At 41.2% G+C, this 17,903-nt stretch overlaps 1 protein-coding gene across 4 annotated transcripts in view; it reads right to left on the bottom strand.

Annotated features, from left to right (window-relative positions):
* Positions 1-8,146: 8,146 nt before the first annotated feature.
* lmo3 (LIM domain only 3) overlaps positions 8,147-17,903 on the bottom strand; it is a 43,344-nt gene continuing 33,587 nt past the window's right edge. For 2 of the 4 annotated variants that reach the window (XM_026923807.3, XM_026923806.3), the window contains exon 4: positions 8,150-11,056. In XM_026923807.3, coding sequence (XP_026779608.1) covers positions 10,951-11,056 — 106 coding nt within the window. In that variant the 3' untranslated portion in view covers positions 8,150-10,950. Of the gene's footprint in view, positions 11,057-17,903 lie in introns of all 4 variants that reach the window. The other 2 variants (XM_026923805.3, XM_026923804.3) reach the window with 2 other exon arrangements.

Raw genomic sequence — 17,903 nt, forward strand, 5'->3', positions numbered from 1 at the left:
CTCGGTGGCCTGCACATTAACTTGTGTCCATAGTGATTTGCATAGTCATGGCTTTAAACAAGTCATTAGGCTATTGAATTCCTCGCTTTTAAACATCCAGCACATCGTAGCCATCTAGGCAGCACTACAGTACGGCATGTTTTCAAAAATGGCCTCTGCAGCTTTTCCTTAAACCCTTGCCACCACCTTGGTTAATGGTCGCTTTAATGGTTTAGTCGAGTGCAATAGTACGCTCTGGCTCCAGCTGTGCAAATCGTGACACAAACAATGGCAGAATTTCTTCCCGGAGATCAATTGGGAGGTACTCAGAGAGGAGAGAGGCAGGTGATGATGGCACGCCGTTAAGTGCACAGCTTGCGAAAGCCTCCCGGAGCTGCGAAAAAGGCTCCATTATTTTAGGGTAAAGAGGGTGAAACGCAGAGAGGCACTTTTCTGCTGTGAGTTGGACTTAATGCAGTGCAAATGGGCTTGAGTGCGTTGTCACCTTTGGGCTTGATGCACTGACAGACACAGCACACTTTTCTCCCCCATGCACCCCTGTTCTCTCAGTCATTACAATCAACAATGGTTGCAAGATTGTGTAACTACACTCTCCCCATTGTTTGCAAAATCAGTGTGTAATTTTTTTAGGAGGAGACCAAATGTTCAGGAATCAATTTTTTGCCAAGCAGAAATCTTTTAAGTATTAAAAGTGGAGTTGTACCTGTCAATCACATGTTCTAATTAACAAAAAGAGATGTGTGATACCATGATCAGGGTGCTATTTGTGTCCCGCATATATTACATTTACAAATATACAAAGGTAGTAGACATTGTAAACAGTCATGTGTCATCCATGCAACCAATATACTTCAGATAGACATTTTAAAACTTACAACCTCACCAGCAGTTAAAACATAGACAAACATTTTTACCTCTCCCAGCCCACTAGAACTGCATTTTACCTTGAATTGTAATTATTAAAATACTTTAAAAAATTATTATTTTTGTATTACTGTGTGAATCCATTTAATTTATCCTGCTTGAAACATCCTTTTCCATGCGTCATCCATTACAAGGTATAAAAAAACACAACATTCCCTCAACCCTGTTATGTCAACACATTCACCTTTATGAAATATTTGGAAGTGACATGTTCAACACGATGTTGCATCATGAGAAGAAGAAAAGTAAGTTTGCTCATTCGTCTAACTTTATTTTCTGTCATATTGAGTGATGAGGTCTCTGAAAGTGCAGCCCTGTTTCCCAAAAATAAATCTTTAGACTGTCTTTAATGCCCTCATGACATTAACATTTTGCTAATTCTATGCTAAAATACTCAACCCTGTCCCTCATTTAAGAGGAAAAATGCAGACATTATCACCTTGTAAAAAATGAGATTGGTGACTGGGTTGGGTTTTTTAATGGTTAATGCATGTTCCTTTAGATTCAGTGTAAAAATGATTTTAATTTATGTTAAATTTTTATGAGTTAGGGGTTAAATGACGCTCCAGTTGTGCAATCACCCACATTATGCATGTTCAAGGCTGTGCATTGAGCAAAACTATGTAAAATGTTAGAAATTATTGCTGTGAACTAGAACAGGAACTTGAAATGAAGGAGAAGAGATGAGTGTGAGAGAGCATAGTTATATTCCGTGTGCTTATTTCTTTACTTCTCACCAACCTTGGCAGCGAGTCCAGGGTACAGGGCAGGAGATTAATTTTTGACGATGCGATCGATCGAAGGAGATTTTTTTTTTCACCTCCCTCCCATCTCCCTGACAGAGACATATCTAATTTGCTGCTTATCTTATACTTATTGAGTTTTGAGCATTGTTAAATCGTACCTTTCAGCTGTTTAATTTCACCTAGCGCCTCTGCCTGCAGCCCCCCAAGTGTACACAAACACTTTATATCTCCCCCGCCCTCAAAAACAGGCGAAGAGGGAGCGAGAAAACGAGGCACCCAAGGGGTGATGAGAACCGTTCTCCTTCTAATACAACCTCCACCTCCCTTTCTAGCTCACTTTCATGGCTGAGGAGCCTCTTATGAAATGCTGATGTGGATTCCCCCTCCTCTCCTCTCCCTTCGTTCCCTCTCTCTTTCTCTCCCTCAGGTCTTTCTTCTCCATCTCTTCCCCGTGGCAATAGATCAGATTTCCTCTGGGGAAATCATTACTTGGCATCATTACCATCTCCAACACTTTTATCTACTGGGCCTTGTTTCCACCTCATCACTTGATTAAGTTTAGGGAGGAGAGCCGTGGAGAAAGAGGGAAAGAGAGTGAAACTTAAATGCCAACTGTAATAAATAGACCTTGAAGGACCCTTTTGTTTGGGTGCTGTTTGGGTGCCAGGCTACTAGTTATTTATTGTCCAGAATAACCTTTAGCCCTAAATGCACACACACACACACACACACACACACACACACACGTGCGTGCAAGCACGCACAACATATTGTAGGTGAGGATTAGGCCTAGCAGATGTTCATCCTCTCTTTTAATTAGCAGTGGTAATAAATGTCGTGGCCTGCTGATTTGCTACATGCCATTTGTTCCAAACAGTCCTAATTAGCTCTTGCTGAGCCCAAATTCTATTTCAAATATTTTGTGAGTAGGACTTAATTTAAAAACATCATTTATCGTAGTATGTAGTGATTATAAATGTTTAGGTACTGTTATATTTAAGAATAATTCATGTCATGAGAAATTCATATAGATAAAAACAAAGGCAATCTGGTTTAATTTTGTTTGAATTTATATGAAAGTTGTAAGAAAAGGTACAAATTCTGATTCGCAACCGCAACCTTAACCTTCATGTCCTTATATATTCATCAGACATTTTCAAATTTGCAACTGTGATTCATTATTGCTTTATTCACAGTTATCAGGAATGGAATGAGGAATGCTTCATATGAATGTATTTATTAAACATTATATAGCATACATAATACATTTTATACCACAGTGCTGTTGGATTCTCATATCAGAAGGTGTGGATCAATTTCTTGTAACAGCAGCTCTGACTGTAGTTCCGGCTGTAACATAAATGATTTTTATATGAACATCCTTGTTCTAATACATTATTGTGTGTATAATAACAGCTCGTTCACAGAGACTGGTGGTGGTACGGTGTGTGCTCCACATAATCTAAGGCTAATAATAAACAGATTTTGTTTAAGTGTTGTTACTGAACAAAGAAACATGGTTTCCTGGTGGACTAGTGGCTAGCGTGCAGTGCTCTCATTGCCACGGTCCGGGTTTGAGTCCCGGTCAGGGAATCAACCCCAGCAACCCCAGTAGGTTTGCATGAGCCAGTGCACTCTCAGTGCCAGTCACAAGCCTGGAAATGAGGAGGGTTGCGTCAGGAAGGGCATCAGGCATAAAACCAGTGCCAGAAACAAAATATGCGGACGGGTGATCTGCTGTGGTGACCTCGAACAGGAGAAACATATAATTGTTGATATAGTGAGGTTTTCTGTAAGGAGATGTTTAGGTAATATCTATGGAAGGAGTCTCCAGTCTCAAGCTTTGTAACAGAAAGTTTTCAGGCATGAGGGAGGAGTCTGCACTTTCTGGTTTCTCCATAACATAACAAAGCTGTGGGTTTTTTGTCATATTGACATCAGGAGAGAGAAAAAAAAGAGAGGCTGGTAAGGGAACAACTGTTTATAGCTGTTATAACGTAAGTGATAATAGGAACTAACTGACTCACTCATGAATGTTCCATAATGTTAAACAACATTAAAAAGTGAAACATTTTGCTCATTAATAAGCGTCATCAAATCATACCTCCCTGGCATGATGACGGTCGTGTGTTATTCCTTATGCACAGTTAGAGATTGACTACATAACATAATATAAAAGGTATAAAAGTGCTGTATACTAACATACCCTTATGCCATATAATGTTATGCATGCAAATAGAACTACTTATGAACAATTATACAGGTGTGTGACAGGCATTATACTATGTGTGTTTTGTAACACATCTTTAGCAAATTAGTTTTTAAAGCATTATGAATACAGTGTTCATAGAATGCTTGCATAATCAATAAGTCAAAGTGCTGATTTATTCACACTGTCTGGGAACGTCTACACAATTTATTCATGTGAAAAACCTTTTATCGTTTAATATTAGACTCCTCTTACACAAGCACCTAAGAAACACTCACTCATTTTTTTCAGCACTTGCTTGGAGTTTAAGCAAGACATACACAAAGACAAAGACAAAGACAAACACACACACACACAAACACACACACAAACATGCACATACACACATAATCCATCCCACATATCTGACCTGCAGCTGTTTGTATCCACAATGCACAGCATGCGTGTGGGCGAGCTTTCCCAAGGAGTCGCAGGTCACAAGTCGAGGCGGAAAATGAAAATCTTTCTTCACCTTTACTAATGTAAACATAGCTAACTGACAAAGAAACGAGAAAACAAACAGGAACCTAGAGTGGACAGCAACTTCCTTCATAGTTGTTGAGTAGGAATACTGGCTTTGAGAGGTTTTTGCTGGGATGCGATGAGGCCTGCTCTGATGCACATGAAGTGTGATGGCAGGTGGTAATTGCACAGATCTTTGTTTCAGAAAAGGATACAGCTGACTGGCAGGATCTATTGGCTGTGGGTCTCCTGAGTGGCCATTAGGAGTTCTTCTGATTATGCCCAGCACTCAGTTTGAAAGAATTTCAGCTAACACACCAACGGCAGGCACATCCAAGCCCACGAGCTAAAGGTGAGGGTCAGAGAGGGGTCAGGGCTGTTTGATGTTTGGATTGTGTTTGCCAAGTCTACTCAACTTGTAGCGGAGAAACTGTTGGTTTCTACAGATGCTCAGGCACAAACATAACCTTCAGCTGTTGTTGTATACATAAGACCCCCCTCCTACCCTCCCACCCCACCCCTCCCCAGCAAATAAGACCATAAAAGCCAGGAGTCCAATTATCCACCTGACATAAAGCTCTTATCCACTGGAGGATACAGCCTGACATACTGCTACAGCTTCGAGCTCACTCTCAAGGCCATAGGTAGACAATAGGCTGTGCTATGTGCTAATACCTAGCAGATACACACTCTGCCCATCTCGTTCATCACCACTTTTCAGCGTTTGTGACTGAGATAACGAGCCCATCATCTTCCAATAGCCCTCTGAGGACAGCGCATGTTTCTGATCCGAGCGAGGGCGAGAAGTAAGTTTGCGTTCATCCTCACCAAGCGAAAAACAGGAAATTGCCTTGTATCTCGTCTTTGAAGGATTCTGTGAAGGTTACAGTTGGCGGTAATGCGGTTTCCGCAACCCTGCTGAATACAATCATCTCTCCAATTCAAGATTAGGCTAAATGGAAATGGTGTGCAATAAACAAACAAGACTGCTGTAAGGACTGATGGGTTTCTAACTGTGAAAGTGGCAATAAGTGTGTTCACCAAGGCACCTAAAAACAGACACGTACTACTGGGGAGATGACTTGCAAGAGTAGATTAATTAAAACAGCTGTGCAGTTCCACAAAGCGAATCCTGAAAATATATAAGATGAAGATGTAGCAAGATGTCGACTGTTATTTTGCAGGTGTATTTGTATTTGTATATGTGCGTGTGTTTGTGTGTGTATGTGTGAGAGAGAATATGTTGAATATGTAGCCACTAATACAGCATGGGTACTTCTTAGCGGCCTAAGTCTGGTGCATCTGGTATAGGTTAGTGTGCCACATCAAAGGGAAAACTTCAGAGAGGCGTATGGCCTCTGAATCTCCCACATCCCATCTCCCTGAGTCATTTGCCCCGTGCTATGCTATCCAGAGCACATTCCTGATAATGGCAGGCAGCCTTTGTAGATCGTTCAGCGCAGATAACACATTGTACATTCTTTAAATGACACATCAGTAGACGTAGGCTCATGGAAGAAATTGCTAGTGGCATTTGAGTGTGTTCTAGGTGAAATAACTCTCCTTCTTCCTGACTTCCAGTTTATTACGTGAGCCACTTATGTCAATCCGCAGAGATAATGCTAATTTTTTTAAAAAATGGACCAGGAAGTTGTGCACATGCATGTGTGAGGTCAGGTGCACGAGTGTCACGACAATCATCCTGATCGATTTGATAGCTGCCAAATTACTGAAAGGCTTTGGTCTCATGCCATGTGCTGGGTTTATCCGAGTTTAAGATGATAATTCCTTGAGCTATAAAAAAAGCCAGATTTGATCTCATCTGTCAACCGTGAAAAAAGGCAGACGCTGAATGTAGGCAGCACTCCTTGATTCAGAAAGATTTACATTTCTGCTCTACTTCTAAGGATTGGCACAATCTCAAAGAAACTGCATTCGGAGTATCATTCACAATCATTAGCTGTTTTAAGCATGTTTATTGCCAATCAGTGATCTCTGAATCCACGATAGCACTTACCACTTGCACATTGTTACTGGAGGCTCACAAATGTATCTTCTCTTGCCACACAAATCTGACCCAAAATACCCAAGTCTATTATCACTGCAATAAAGAGATAATGACCCAACAGTGGGAATACATTTGCCAGGGCACCATCTCTACAAAAGGGGCTGAAGGATAAGAAGTCATTAAAGCAGCGTTATCTGGTCCAGATAGCATTGGCATGTCTATGTAGATCATTATTTTCACCCCTGGAGCCGTTTGCCAAACGAGCAGAGTCGGGCTATCGGATGCGCGGGCTGATGCACACACTCTGGGGTCAGAGACAGCATGGGGATGAGGCCGCTAACGATACATGGCCTGGAAGTTAATGCACTTTCTAAATGTTCCTAATGATTTTCTGGAAGAAACTTGCATGATTTTTCCCCTCCTCGTCTTCCTCTGTGCTTCATCGACTTTTTGTTGCTGAGGGGGGATGAGGCTTTTTTTTTTTAATCTTTCTTTTCTATTTTTATCTTGCTGATCTTTAACAAATGCCCAGGCGAGTAGCAAAGGTCTGATACAATAACAACGGCATGTTAAATAAGATGCCGTACACGCTGCCTCTCCGCCTGCACTCGGCGAATTGGCTGTTCATCAGTGCAAGTCTCTCCGAGAATAAAAAGAAGTGATGAAACATGTCTTTGTTCACAGAGACAGAAAAGTTATAAGGTGAGACATTTGGGAGGCGGGGAATGCACTAGGGAGCACTGGAACTTTCTTCCCAAATGCAGTAATAGCAGCTTTACGTCTCATAACCTTGGATGATTCAAAGAAACCATGCAACTGTGGAGTTACAAAGGCTCAGACTGACATGATGTAAGGAAATTTAGGAAGTGACAACATGATACACCAAAGTTTGGCATTATTAGATTGCTGAAGTCACTTCTATAGGCTCCTCTTATTGCATATGAGCACTAATTGTAACACCACTAGTGTTCGTAAGGCTATGTGACATTATTCCAGTAAGTGTACGCAGACATGCAGATTGCTTTTTTTTTCATTTTGATGTCACATTGACAAGTTTCAGGTCCTTGACCTAAGGCTGTGTTATGACATTTTCCGAGATGACTTACGTTAGAACGTCACTGACAACTGACTTTGTGGCTTAGTGGTTCTGCTATGTCAGAGTCAAATGGTGATGGTGTGACATAGCTGCCAAATGAGGTTAAATTGGAAGCTGAGAACTTCCAAAAGGTTCTCTACAGTGTCTCCTGTATTTCACACTTTGTGGTAATAATATCAGTGAAAACCATTCGCTACACTGTAATAACTAGAGATTTGATCATCAAAACACTATAATAACAGTTATGTATATTTTTCTTAACCTTTAAGTCAACTGTGTTTCTTATTCCTGCTTAATTGATTTTTATGAATATGAATACAAAATAATTTGTATGATTTATATGAATGACATCGTGACACTTATGACAGATGATGTATTCTCTGATGTGTATGTAGGTTTAATTTTACTCTTTATTTTTCCTTAATTTTATGAATGAGTTTGGTTATTATGTTTGATGGTACATTTTCACCATCATGTGACTCTGAAATACAGTCAGTAGTCAAGAGGTTCTGATGTATTCTGATTAGGGTTGCAGTGGATCTGGAGCCTATCACATAAACACTAGGTGCAAGGCGAAACACACCCTGGATTGCACTTCAGTCCATCACAAGGCTGCATTCAGCCAATCTACATATTTCTACATGTTTTTGGGAGGTGGCAGAAACCCAGAAAACCTGGAGGAAACCCATGCAGACATGGGGAGAACCTGCAAACTCCGCACAGTGAGTGACCAAAGCTTGGACCAGGGACCCTGGAGCTGTGAGGTAGCAATGCTGACTGCTGTGCCACTGTGTCACTCCCACACTTTTTTACACCTGCCAAAACACATTTTCTAAAGTGATACCCCATTTTTTCAAAACATTAAACACAAATGTGTTTTTTTTTTCTTTTTACAAAAATGTTCTCCTGTTAACTGAAGAAAATGTTTGTAGAGTTGTGTTAAAGTTCTGGGAAATAATATGGAGCTAAGAGGCAGCGACACTACCTGTTGTGCCACTGTGCCAACTGACAACGCGTATAATGCTGAATGTATTCATTATACAGATGGCCTTCACAGAAAGTGTTACTGTTGTTACTTGTAAGGCTTATAACAATGAAGAAGAATATTATTATTGTTGTTATTATTGTTATTGGATAATAATAGAGTGGAATTGCCCAGTTTAATGACTAATTAAATTTAATTTCTACATAAGTCAGTGGCTTAACTCTAAACCTAGAAATTTTCAGTTCAGTAGTGTATGATTTGAGAATATATTTGCTCACTATGTTGTACATTTTCAAACTGTTTTTCTCTCCCACCAGTTCTTCAAGGCTTAGTGTAGCTTCAGACCAATCTCCCTCTCTCCATTGAGGGACTTAACAGCTTGAGTCTAATCAAAGACACTTTCCCCCTCTGTGTTTCAAGCTAAAGCAATTCAATTAGTTTAATTGGTCTCCTTATTATGGGCTATAATGAGATGAGTGTGTGCCTATTGTCAAACTTTACAGGCTACTTTAAACTGCCTCCCTAATTAGAGAAAGGACTTTAATCTCACTGTTTTACTCATACAGTAAGCCGGATTGTCGAGCAGAGCTCTGGCTTCGTTTATAAGCCAAACTACAACAGGCTTTAAATGGTTCCAGTGTTGGTCTCGGTCATGACCTGCAGAGCTTGTGTAAGTATAGCATGAACTCAGCTTGTAGCTGTTACATTAAAAGCCCCAACATTTCAACAGAAGGTGATTATCTATTCTCTACTCAGCTGATCCTCCTAAATGCACTCTAGCGCTGACAGATTCTCTTATACTCCCTGCTTTTCAGTGGTGGGAGAAAAGAGGGTGGCAATTTTTGAGTTGTGATGACAACAAAATGGCTGACAAAAATGATTGCACTTACTATCAATCATGGAGCAGAGAGCATAGCATGGTCTGGTGGCTAGGCTAATAGAGTGGTGAGTGGAGAGGCCTTCTATGACTTCTTTGCATCTACACTTGTGCCCTTCAGTGAGGCACGTAACCTAAATTGCTTCAGTACACACTCGGGAGGTGGAAATGAATGGAGTAATGGGCAAAATCAGTACACAGTTCATAAGGACTGGATTAGAGTGTTGAGAATGTGGGAAGAAAGGACATCTTGCACGCAGTGTTTTACACAATAAAACTGTATTACATTTGTGCTTAAAATGATTACAATACAGTATGTACATGTGTCCTAAAAATAAACATCTCATGCTGAGTGACACTTAAAAGAAAATTATTTAATAGCAAGCCAAAAGGAATACTTTTATTTTTTTTTTAAATATGTACAACCACCATTTACAAATCAGTTTGTCTTTTTTTGAGGCTTTGCCCTCACTTTCAGAAGGTAACAGAAGTGTCAGTTGGATGCTGCTTAAATGCGGTACAGTAGCATTAACATGCACTTCGACAAACTCGTCAAAGCCAGTAAAATCAGAGGTTACACACCTCTGGTTTATGTGAGCTGACTTCTTCAACATACCACAAGTGTTTGTCAGTGTGCAGTAATGAGGCCAGACTTGTGAGGTCTGGACAAGAGGCTCAGCAACTGGACAGTGATCCAATTCAAGTATAAACATGTCAAGGACAAAGCCTCAGTATGATGCGCAACAACAACAAAAAAAGGTTCAAATAAATACATTGTAGAAAAGAAGTAAATCAGACACCATCCTCCCACCCCATATAACAAACTGACTTGTGCGCCAAATCCGTACAGTGTCCTGACAATGATCTCTGGAGGCTGTTTTACGTACAAAGCAAGCAGAACATGAATAATCTTAGTAATAAAGTTGCGTCATTGTAGCGATTCCAGCAGATCTGTTGAACCAATAGGAAAGAGGCGAAAGAAAGAGCTGAGCTGTGCTCAGCTGGACAGGGCTTTTTCTCATAAAAGGAAAAGAGAAGCGAAGTAATAGAAATAAGGAAACCCCCTCAACCTGAGATCTTATATTGACATGGCTCCCTCGCTCCCAGCTGACAGGACTACATTTACACCTTTTCATCACTCAATGATTGTTTTCCCTTTTTTTTTTAAATTATTGTCCTTAGCCTGAGAGTGAAATGGGGTCAGTGGAGAGGGGTCTAAGAATATGCTTGCATTTTTTTTTTTTTTTTTTTTTGCAGGATTTGATGTGTGTATAGGTGTGCGAGTTGTCAGGCCTTGGGGTGGATTGTCTCCATGAGACCATGGGTCTTAGGGGCAGAGGAGAAGAAGGGTTGTTTCAAAAGAGCCACAGCAATATCCAAGACCAGTGTCACTTTGCTCAGGGGGACTTGCAAAACCCCCTTCCCCACTTACAACAAGTCTCTATGGCTATTCTGTACAGCAGTGCCCCATAGTGGGCATTTCTTATGTACATTATCAAGGATAAGGGCTGGAGAGGATGGTAGTGCTTTTGGTGTCTGACTGCATGTCCCCTTTCAGGTCCTCTCTCAGCTCTCTCCCCACAAGCGAAAGTGTCATGTAGGGGTCAGCGGACCTGTGGGGCATAGCCTTCCTTCATCAGCCCCTCTTCGTAGTCTGTCTGACACAGGATCATGTTGTTCTTCAGGAAGAATTTGTCCCCCACGCAAAACCTGAAAAAATGATAAGAGACAGAGAAAGAAGGAAAGACAGAGAGAGGGGGGTTTATTTATGTGAGATAGTCATAGTGGTTTCCATCTGGCATCCTAAAGCATTCTTGGGTTTGTCTGTCTGGGGAAACTCTTAAAACTTGTAAGTAGAACCTTAGAACCAAGGGTTTCCCCATTCACAAAGGATTCCAAGAAAAACCCTTTATGGGAGCCAAGAACCTGTTACCATGAAAGAACCTCTGTAGGTTCAGCTGTGTGCTTCCCTTTTCCACTGACAAGGTGTTGGTGCTAGTGCCTTGTCTCAAGTTATTCTCCACTAATTCCAGCAAACAAATGATGACCACTAGGTTCTAGATATCAAAATGTGTTTGGTTCCAATTAACTATCCAAGGAACCCATAAGGAACCATTTATTTTGTATTGAAATGGAAGGATTTGATAGTGGTTGGTAAAATATGTTCTCAAAGCTTGAACTACAGGATGTAAAAGCTTTCACAGATGTTATTACATTGTCAGAAAACAAGGGTTCTTGACAGGTTCTTTGGATGGTTAAGAGCATAATGATTATTATGGCTGCTGATGTAAAGCACAGTAGCAGTGTACAAGCATATTTTTCTGTATTCTGTCTAGGAGTCCAGGAAGGTGAGATGGGGCATGGAGGGTGCTAGGGGTGCTGGTCATGATGGAAAGGGTTAAGCTTGCCAAGGGGCTAGATGCTAAGTGCGTATTGGTAAAAGTAATAAAACATGCCTGTCTATAACAGTATATTTATGCTGTGTATCGTTGCAGAAGCATTTGAATTTGGGTGGTAAAATATGTTCTCAAGGCTTGCAGTATACGTAGCTTGTAAAACCCTCAACAGTTGCATTAATAAACTCCCAAATCTGAAAGCCGATGGTTCCGCTCTCAAACATGGAAATGTTTTCATGTTCTCTAAACCAACACTGGCTCTGGCACTGCGAAGGGGTATGAGAGAACTGAGATGAGGGAATTTGAGGCAATGAACACTAACCTGACCTCTAACTCTGAAGTGCATGAGAGGACCTGACCTGAGGTAAGGTGCAGTGTTTACAGTGTGTATCTCTGGAGTGTATCGGTAGCGTGAAGCTGCTTCTCCACCTGCAACATGAATAAATCACAGCCTGGCCTCCACTCATTCTGCCCAATGGGCCACTGTCTCACTTGACCTTTTAGAGAGGAGATTATGTTGGCGAGGAGAGAGAAAGTGTGTGAGAAGGGTAATGATATGTGATACATAGGGAGGGAGAGAGACAGAAATGGAGAGTGTGTGGAGAAAGAGAAATAGGGTAGGAAAGATAAAAAAGGAATATGTGAGAGTGTGAGAGAGGGAGAGAGAGAGAGAGAGAGAGATCCTCTGTGTGCCGAGTTGTCCTAAGGGCTGCTTATCTTGCTCACAGCGAGTTCGACAAGGTCAGACTACAAGTGCGCAATTCTGTTTACCAGTGTGCTTCCCCTCCTTCTTTCTCGCAGTATGTGTGTGTACCTGAAACTCCCCCATCACCATTTTAGCTAGAAGATTAAAAGACTAGTTCACTTCTCAGCTTGAGGCTGGAACAGGAGCGCAAACAAACTCAGCAGGCTTCAATCCCCCTGCGAGCCCATTTGCCTCCAATCAAGCGCTCTTAAATGTGCTCTGTTGACCACACTGCATTGTTTTAGGGAATAAAAAGATCAATTGAACAGAGATACGTTAACCTTTCCATCTATCTAGCAACCTAACAAGCAGCAGAGACAGCCCTGCATAAACCGTTTCTAATCACAAACTCTTTCCCTGTGAAAGTTTGTAAAAGATTGTATTAGTCACAGGTGACAGTGTCAGCCGGCAGCCGCAGCCATTAGGAAGGATCAAGTATCAACAAGTAATATCCATTAATCGTGCTTGTTGACATGGTGATTAACACAAAGCAGAGGTGTGCTTAATGTAATGGTGTCGTTGGCGCCAATAAAAATGTCCTGTTTAAATGACACATTCTTCCCGGGAATCCATTAGTGTCCATCTTGTTTGACACTTGGGACCCTCTCCTCCTCCTTGTACCTCCATCCCTCTCTCTCTCGCTCCCTCTGCTAACAGGAACCTTCTGTGTTTATTTAAAGCTTGTGTTTTCCGCTGCCTTTTTGTCCCGTCACCGCCCTGTTTCACAGCGCCAAATTGTTTCTGCTTGGTGAAATGTCAACAGTGCTGGTGACATCTGAGCGCCAATTATGACGAGGATATTGCAGGCAGCCCATCAGAGGTAGCAGTAATAAATGCCCTTGTGCTGCCCTCCATCTTGCGGTTCCTGCAGTCATTACAGATCACCACATGTTCCAACCACCAGCATTAAAACCTCAGCTTTGTGTGTGAAGCCCCCAATAACACTTTCTCACAGAGTTCAACTGCTGGTTCACTACCATTTTACTACTTTCATTTTTCCTTCTTCGTTTGTTTCTTCCATTCTTTCTTTTAATTTACTTTGTCCTGTCCTTAATTTTCATAATTTTTTCTGTTTGTCTTCCTTTATTCATTCTTTGTCTTCCTTGTTTATTTCTTCCCTTCTTTTCCTTGGTTAATTTTTTCATCTTCTTACCTTCTTTCATTTTGTTTTTTTCTCCTACTTATTTAACTTTCTTTCTTCGTCTTCCTTCCTTCCTTGTTTGTTTCTCTTCATTCCTTCCTTTCTTCTGTTTCTATCTCTTCCTTTTTGTTCATTTCTCTTTCTTCCTTCTTTCTTTCCTTCCTTCTTTATTTATTTCTTGTTTCCCTTTCTTCCTTCCTTCTTTTTCTTCCTTTCTTCTGTTTGTTTCTCTTCCTCCATTTTTCCTTCCTTCTTTCCCTTCCTTCCTCTTCCTTGTCTTTACTTCCCCTCTCCCCCTTCCTCCTCCTACTTGCCCCCCTTCAGGTCTGACAGTTGTGATGAATATGTCTATTGAGACCCATCTAGCTGAAGAAAAGATTCCAAGGCAGCACCTAATGATGTATGACTACTTCTGCGATTTGCCTCGGAGGTCCATGTTAACTATAGTAGTAACATCTCCAGGACAAAATAACAGGCAGCTGCTAAATGAGGGATAGAGAGGAGTAGGGAGAACATGAAGCAGCTGGAGAAAATAGAATTAGAAAAGAGCAGAATAGAATAGAAGCAACTATTTCATGCAAGTTCTTTGTTTCCTAGAAGTAGCATTTGATATAGTGTGGATCTGAGGTACAAGGTGACCAATTGCATCCCACAGACTGTAGAAGTTCAGTCCCCATAGCACCGTACAGCCCAATTTGGCTCCGGCAAGGTCCCCATCTTATTGTGACCCATGCTTGTGACCTCCTCCAGCCTGGCACCCGCGACCTGAGCCCCTGTACCAGTCCCCAGAGAGGCTCTGGGCAGCAGTGGCCAGCCTCATCAGCACAAGGCAAGCCGTCTATAGTAGCCTGATGAGGCCAGAGTGGACGACAGACTCATCGATTAACTGTTCCCCTAGCTCTAATCTGTGTCTAATGGGTCACTAGAGTCACTCAAAATCTAACACACACACACACACACAGACAGGTCAGTGCCCATTAACTAAGTTGAAGAAATAGCTCCAGATTTTGTCGGGTGGTGAAACTCTGATCCAACCCTAAAGAATCAGACTAAGCTTCTGCTAGAGCTTGGTACTGTGCTATATACTGAAATATCGTGACTATGAATGATTATCTCCTTGCTTGAATGGAAACACATAAATCATATCTGAAACATGCTATTTTGTACAACTGATTCACATTTTGTCCATCTCGCAGCAAAGAAATGAATTCAGATACGAACAGAAGCTGAGCTTTATATTTCTTTCTAAAATGTCTCTTAAAATGTCTCTCTAAATGGCTTCCTGAGCCTGGAATTCAGTGCAGCGCAGTGCGATGAAATCGGGCTAATCGCTGGCAGTATGTAACATTTTCTCCTCTCAGCTGTGCTTTTGTGTGGGCTGCGGTGACTAATAAAGCTGCTAAAAGGAGATGATGGTTGTGTAAATGTGTGTGCATGGGGGAAGGGGTGGTGGGGGGGCTGTAGTGTGTGTACAAGTCTGATTGTATCCATTTAACCACAGAATGGCAATGTTGGGCCATGGTTGACCCTTTAGAAGGAGAATAATTACGTGCTGTGAACCCTGCTAACCTCAAATAGCCGTCTACGTGCATCACAAACTCACTGTTCGACCAAGGTAGCCATTTTGTAAGACAGATTAGATGTCTTTATGAAAGGCCAGGGCATTTTGTTATGTTTGTTTGAAGCAGTGTAATGAAAAAGCAGAGGCACCAGATGGATAGGGGTTCCATGGTGGTTAAATAGGTAAACTATCAAAATTGATAGCGTTTGATTTATATTTATTTTCACCAGTTTAATCAATTTTCTAATGTCATGTATAATATTACTATGAGTGTACGAGGGCTGCACAGATCCTTCTCAATACATAGCCCAGGCTCCAAAAGGAAATATGGCTGATTATGTTCTTAGATGCCAAACAGGGTTTATCTCCTGCTAAACTGGGCTTTTAGGGGGTGTACTAGTTGGCGGTTGTTATTTATTTATTTATTTATTTTTTAAAAAAAAGTGTCAGTTCGTTTTCACGCTTGTGATTTCCCCATTTTGGTTCCTTTGTACTTTGAACTAAATGTGGAAAGCAGGCCCAGAGTGCACAGCACTGGAAGCTCCTGATAAGCAAATCAACATTCAAACCCAATTCAGCACGAGTGCCAATTGAAAGCGATGGGAGTGTGTCCACCCTCAAATCCTTTTTTTTTAAAAAAAAAAATATCTATTGCCATCACAGGCAGGTGACAGAGTCTGTATGGCCTTACTGATGTTTATCCAGGAACACCAGAGCGCTGGTAAGCTGATACAAGGTTGTAGACCTGACAGAACTGTAATAGAGGCTTGCCATTTATCCATCTGTTTTTCATGAGAAGTGCATGAAGTTTTGTGAGGTGATTTTCATGAAAAACGATGCACAACAAAGCTGCGTAGGCATGTCTGATGACATGTCTATGTATGTCTATAGAGACAATACCTTGTCAAACTGCTGACAAATGAATTGGCGTGCAGGCAAATGAGGTGGATTTATATATCACACTGTTGATGCTCCATTCTCAAGAGTTTTCAGCTCACAAAGAAAGAAGGTCTCACTAATATGCGATGGGCTGACAGCTAAATATGCATCGGGAACTCTCAGTATTGAAAAGATGTGTATTTGAGGCTCAGCTTGTGTATCTCTGAATTTGCACCTTGTGTTTGTCAGTCATGATTTTTGTATCAGTAGTTTTGGAGCTCTCAAGTCCACCATATTTCAGCCATTTCCCTGCTCAAATACAAACATATTTGAAGTACCACTGTGACATCCAGACCCTCCTATAAAAATTCTTATAAACACTCATGTCTCAAAGTGTCAAGAAACTGCTGGAAAAGTCGAGCCTCTGGGTGAGAAACAGCAGCAATTAGTGCAGACACCACACCATAAATCTTGTTGTGAGGGCGGGTGAAATTGTGATGGGCAGGCGTGGCAGCGTAGAGAGGCCTCAGCAGCGAGTGTGCATTCCTGACGTCGATTTTATTAAACACTTGATTGGCTGGCCTAATGTAAAAAGAAAGATTTGCCTGGTTCTAAATGGGTTTTAATGCCGGGAAGGCCAGTGGACCAGGCTAGGCTCTCGTTGATGAAGATTAGCTGACTCCTTGCATTAGGAGAGTGCGTCTCGCGCAGACAAGTGAAGTGGCAAGACAATAACCTGGTGCTAATTGTGCGTAACCAGAGCCTGCAATCTGCCCTTCTGATGTGCACTGCTCTTAGGGCGTGTGTGTGTGTGTGTGTGTGTGTGTGTGTGTGAGAGAGAGAGAAAAACTGAGAAACAGACAGAGGTATCCACTCTACTGAGTGTTCCAAGGAGATTGATGCTTGCAGTTGTCCATGGTGAGCAGTGAAAGTGGACTGACACAGACATTTATTTCATCAAGGAATGATTCTAAAATTTAAAAAAAAAGTTAAAAAATAGTGTGTAGAGTAATTCAAACTCAAACACCAGCTGGGACCCTAACAGGGATGTGAGATTTTGATTATTGCTCACTCTAAGTGTGTCATCACTGTTATCTCTCTTTTTTTAATTAATTAAAAAATGAAACGTTTATTACTTTCTTTAGTTATTTGTCCGTTAAAAAGGTATTTAACACCAGGGCCAGTAGACGGTAGTGAGCACCAATAACCAAAAAAAATAAATAAATTAAATTAAATCAAGATGTTTCTCCTTCTTAACAAGTGTTTTTTACTCCTTTTATATTGATTTGTGTGCAGAGAATTAGTAATCAGAGATGCTGAAGCAGATTCAAAGTGCATAAACCTTTGCGAGTTCTTATTTTGAACTCAAGTAAGAAACAGTTTAAATGACATTCATGCTAATGTTGAAACAGCTTTGAAATGCACATTTGTTTGCAAATTGGATATCCTTCATCTTGGATGACACCCCGATCATTTTTAGGTATCCAAAATGCTCCCACACTGTCGATTTAAAGTGTTGTTTTTAGTGAGAACAAAGTTGTTGTGTCGCATCCCTCTGTCATTGTTTACACCACGTCTGCGCTCTGTAGGTGTCTGACTAGCCGAACTGAGCAAGCGGCACGCCTCACATTCACATGACTCACTCGTGAGACGAATTTTCAGGGCAACTTAGACCATAGAATTAAAAAGCAGAATATGACAGAAGATTCTCATGTTTCTGTAGTTCATAAACCGTCTGTCAATCCGAAAATTATGTTTAGCTATCAAATTTAGTGGAATAGGAGTTTTTAGGAGTGTGTGTGATGTTCTGAAGTTGCTGTCAATATATCACTGAT

The sequence above is a fragment of the Pangasianodon hypophthalmus genome, chromosome 18, assembly GCF_027358585.1.
Source record: "Pangasianodon hypophthalmus isolate fPanHyp1 chromosome 18, fPanHyp1.pri, whole genome shotgun sequence".
Taxonomy (NCBI): Eukaryota; Metazoa; Chordata; class Actinopteri; order Siluriformes; family Pangasiidae; genus Pangasianodon; species Pangasianodon hypophthalmus.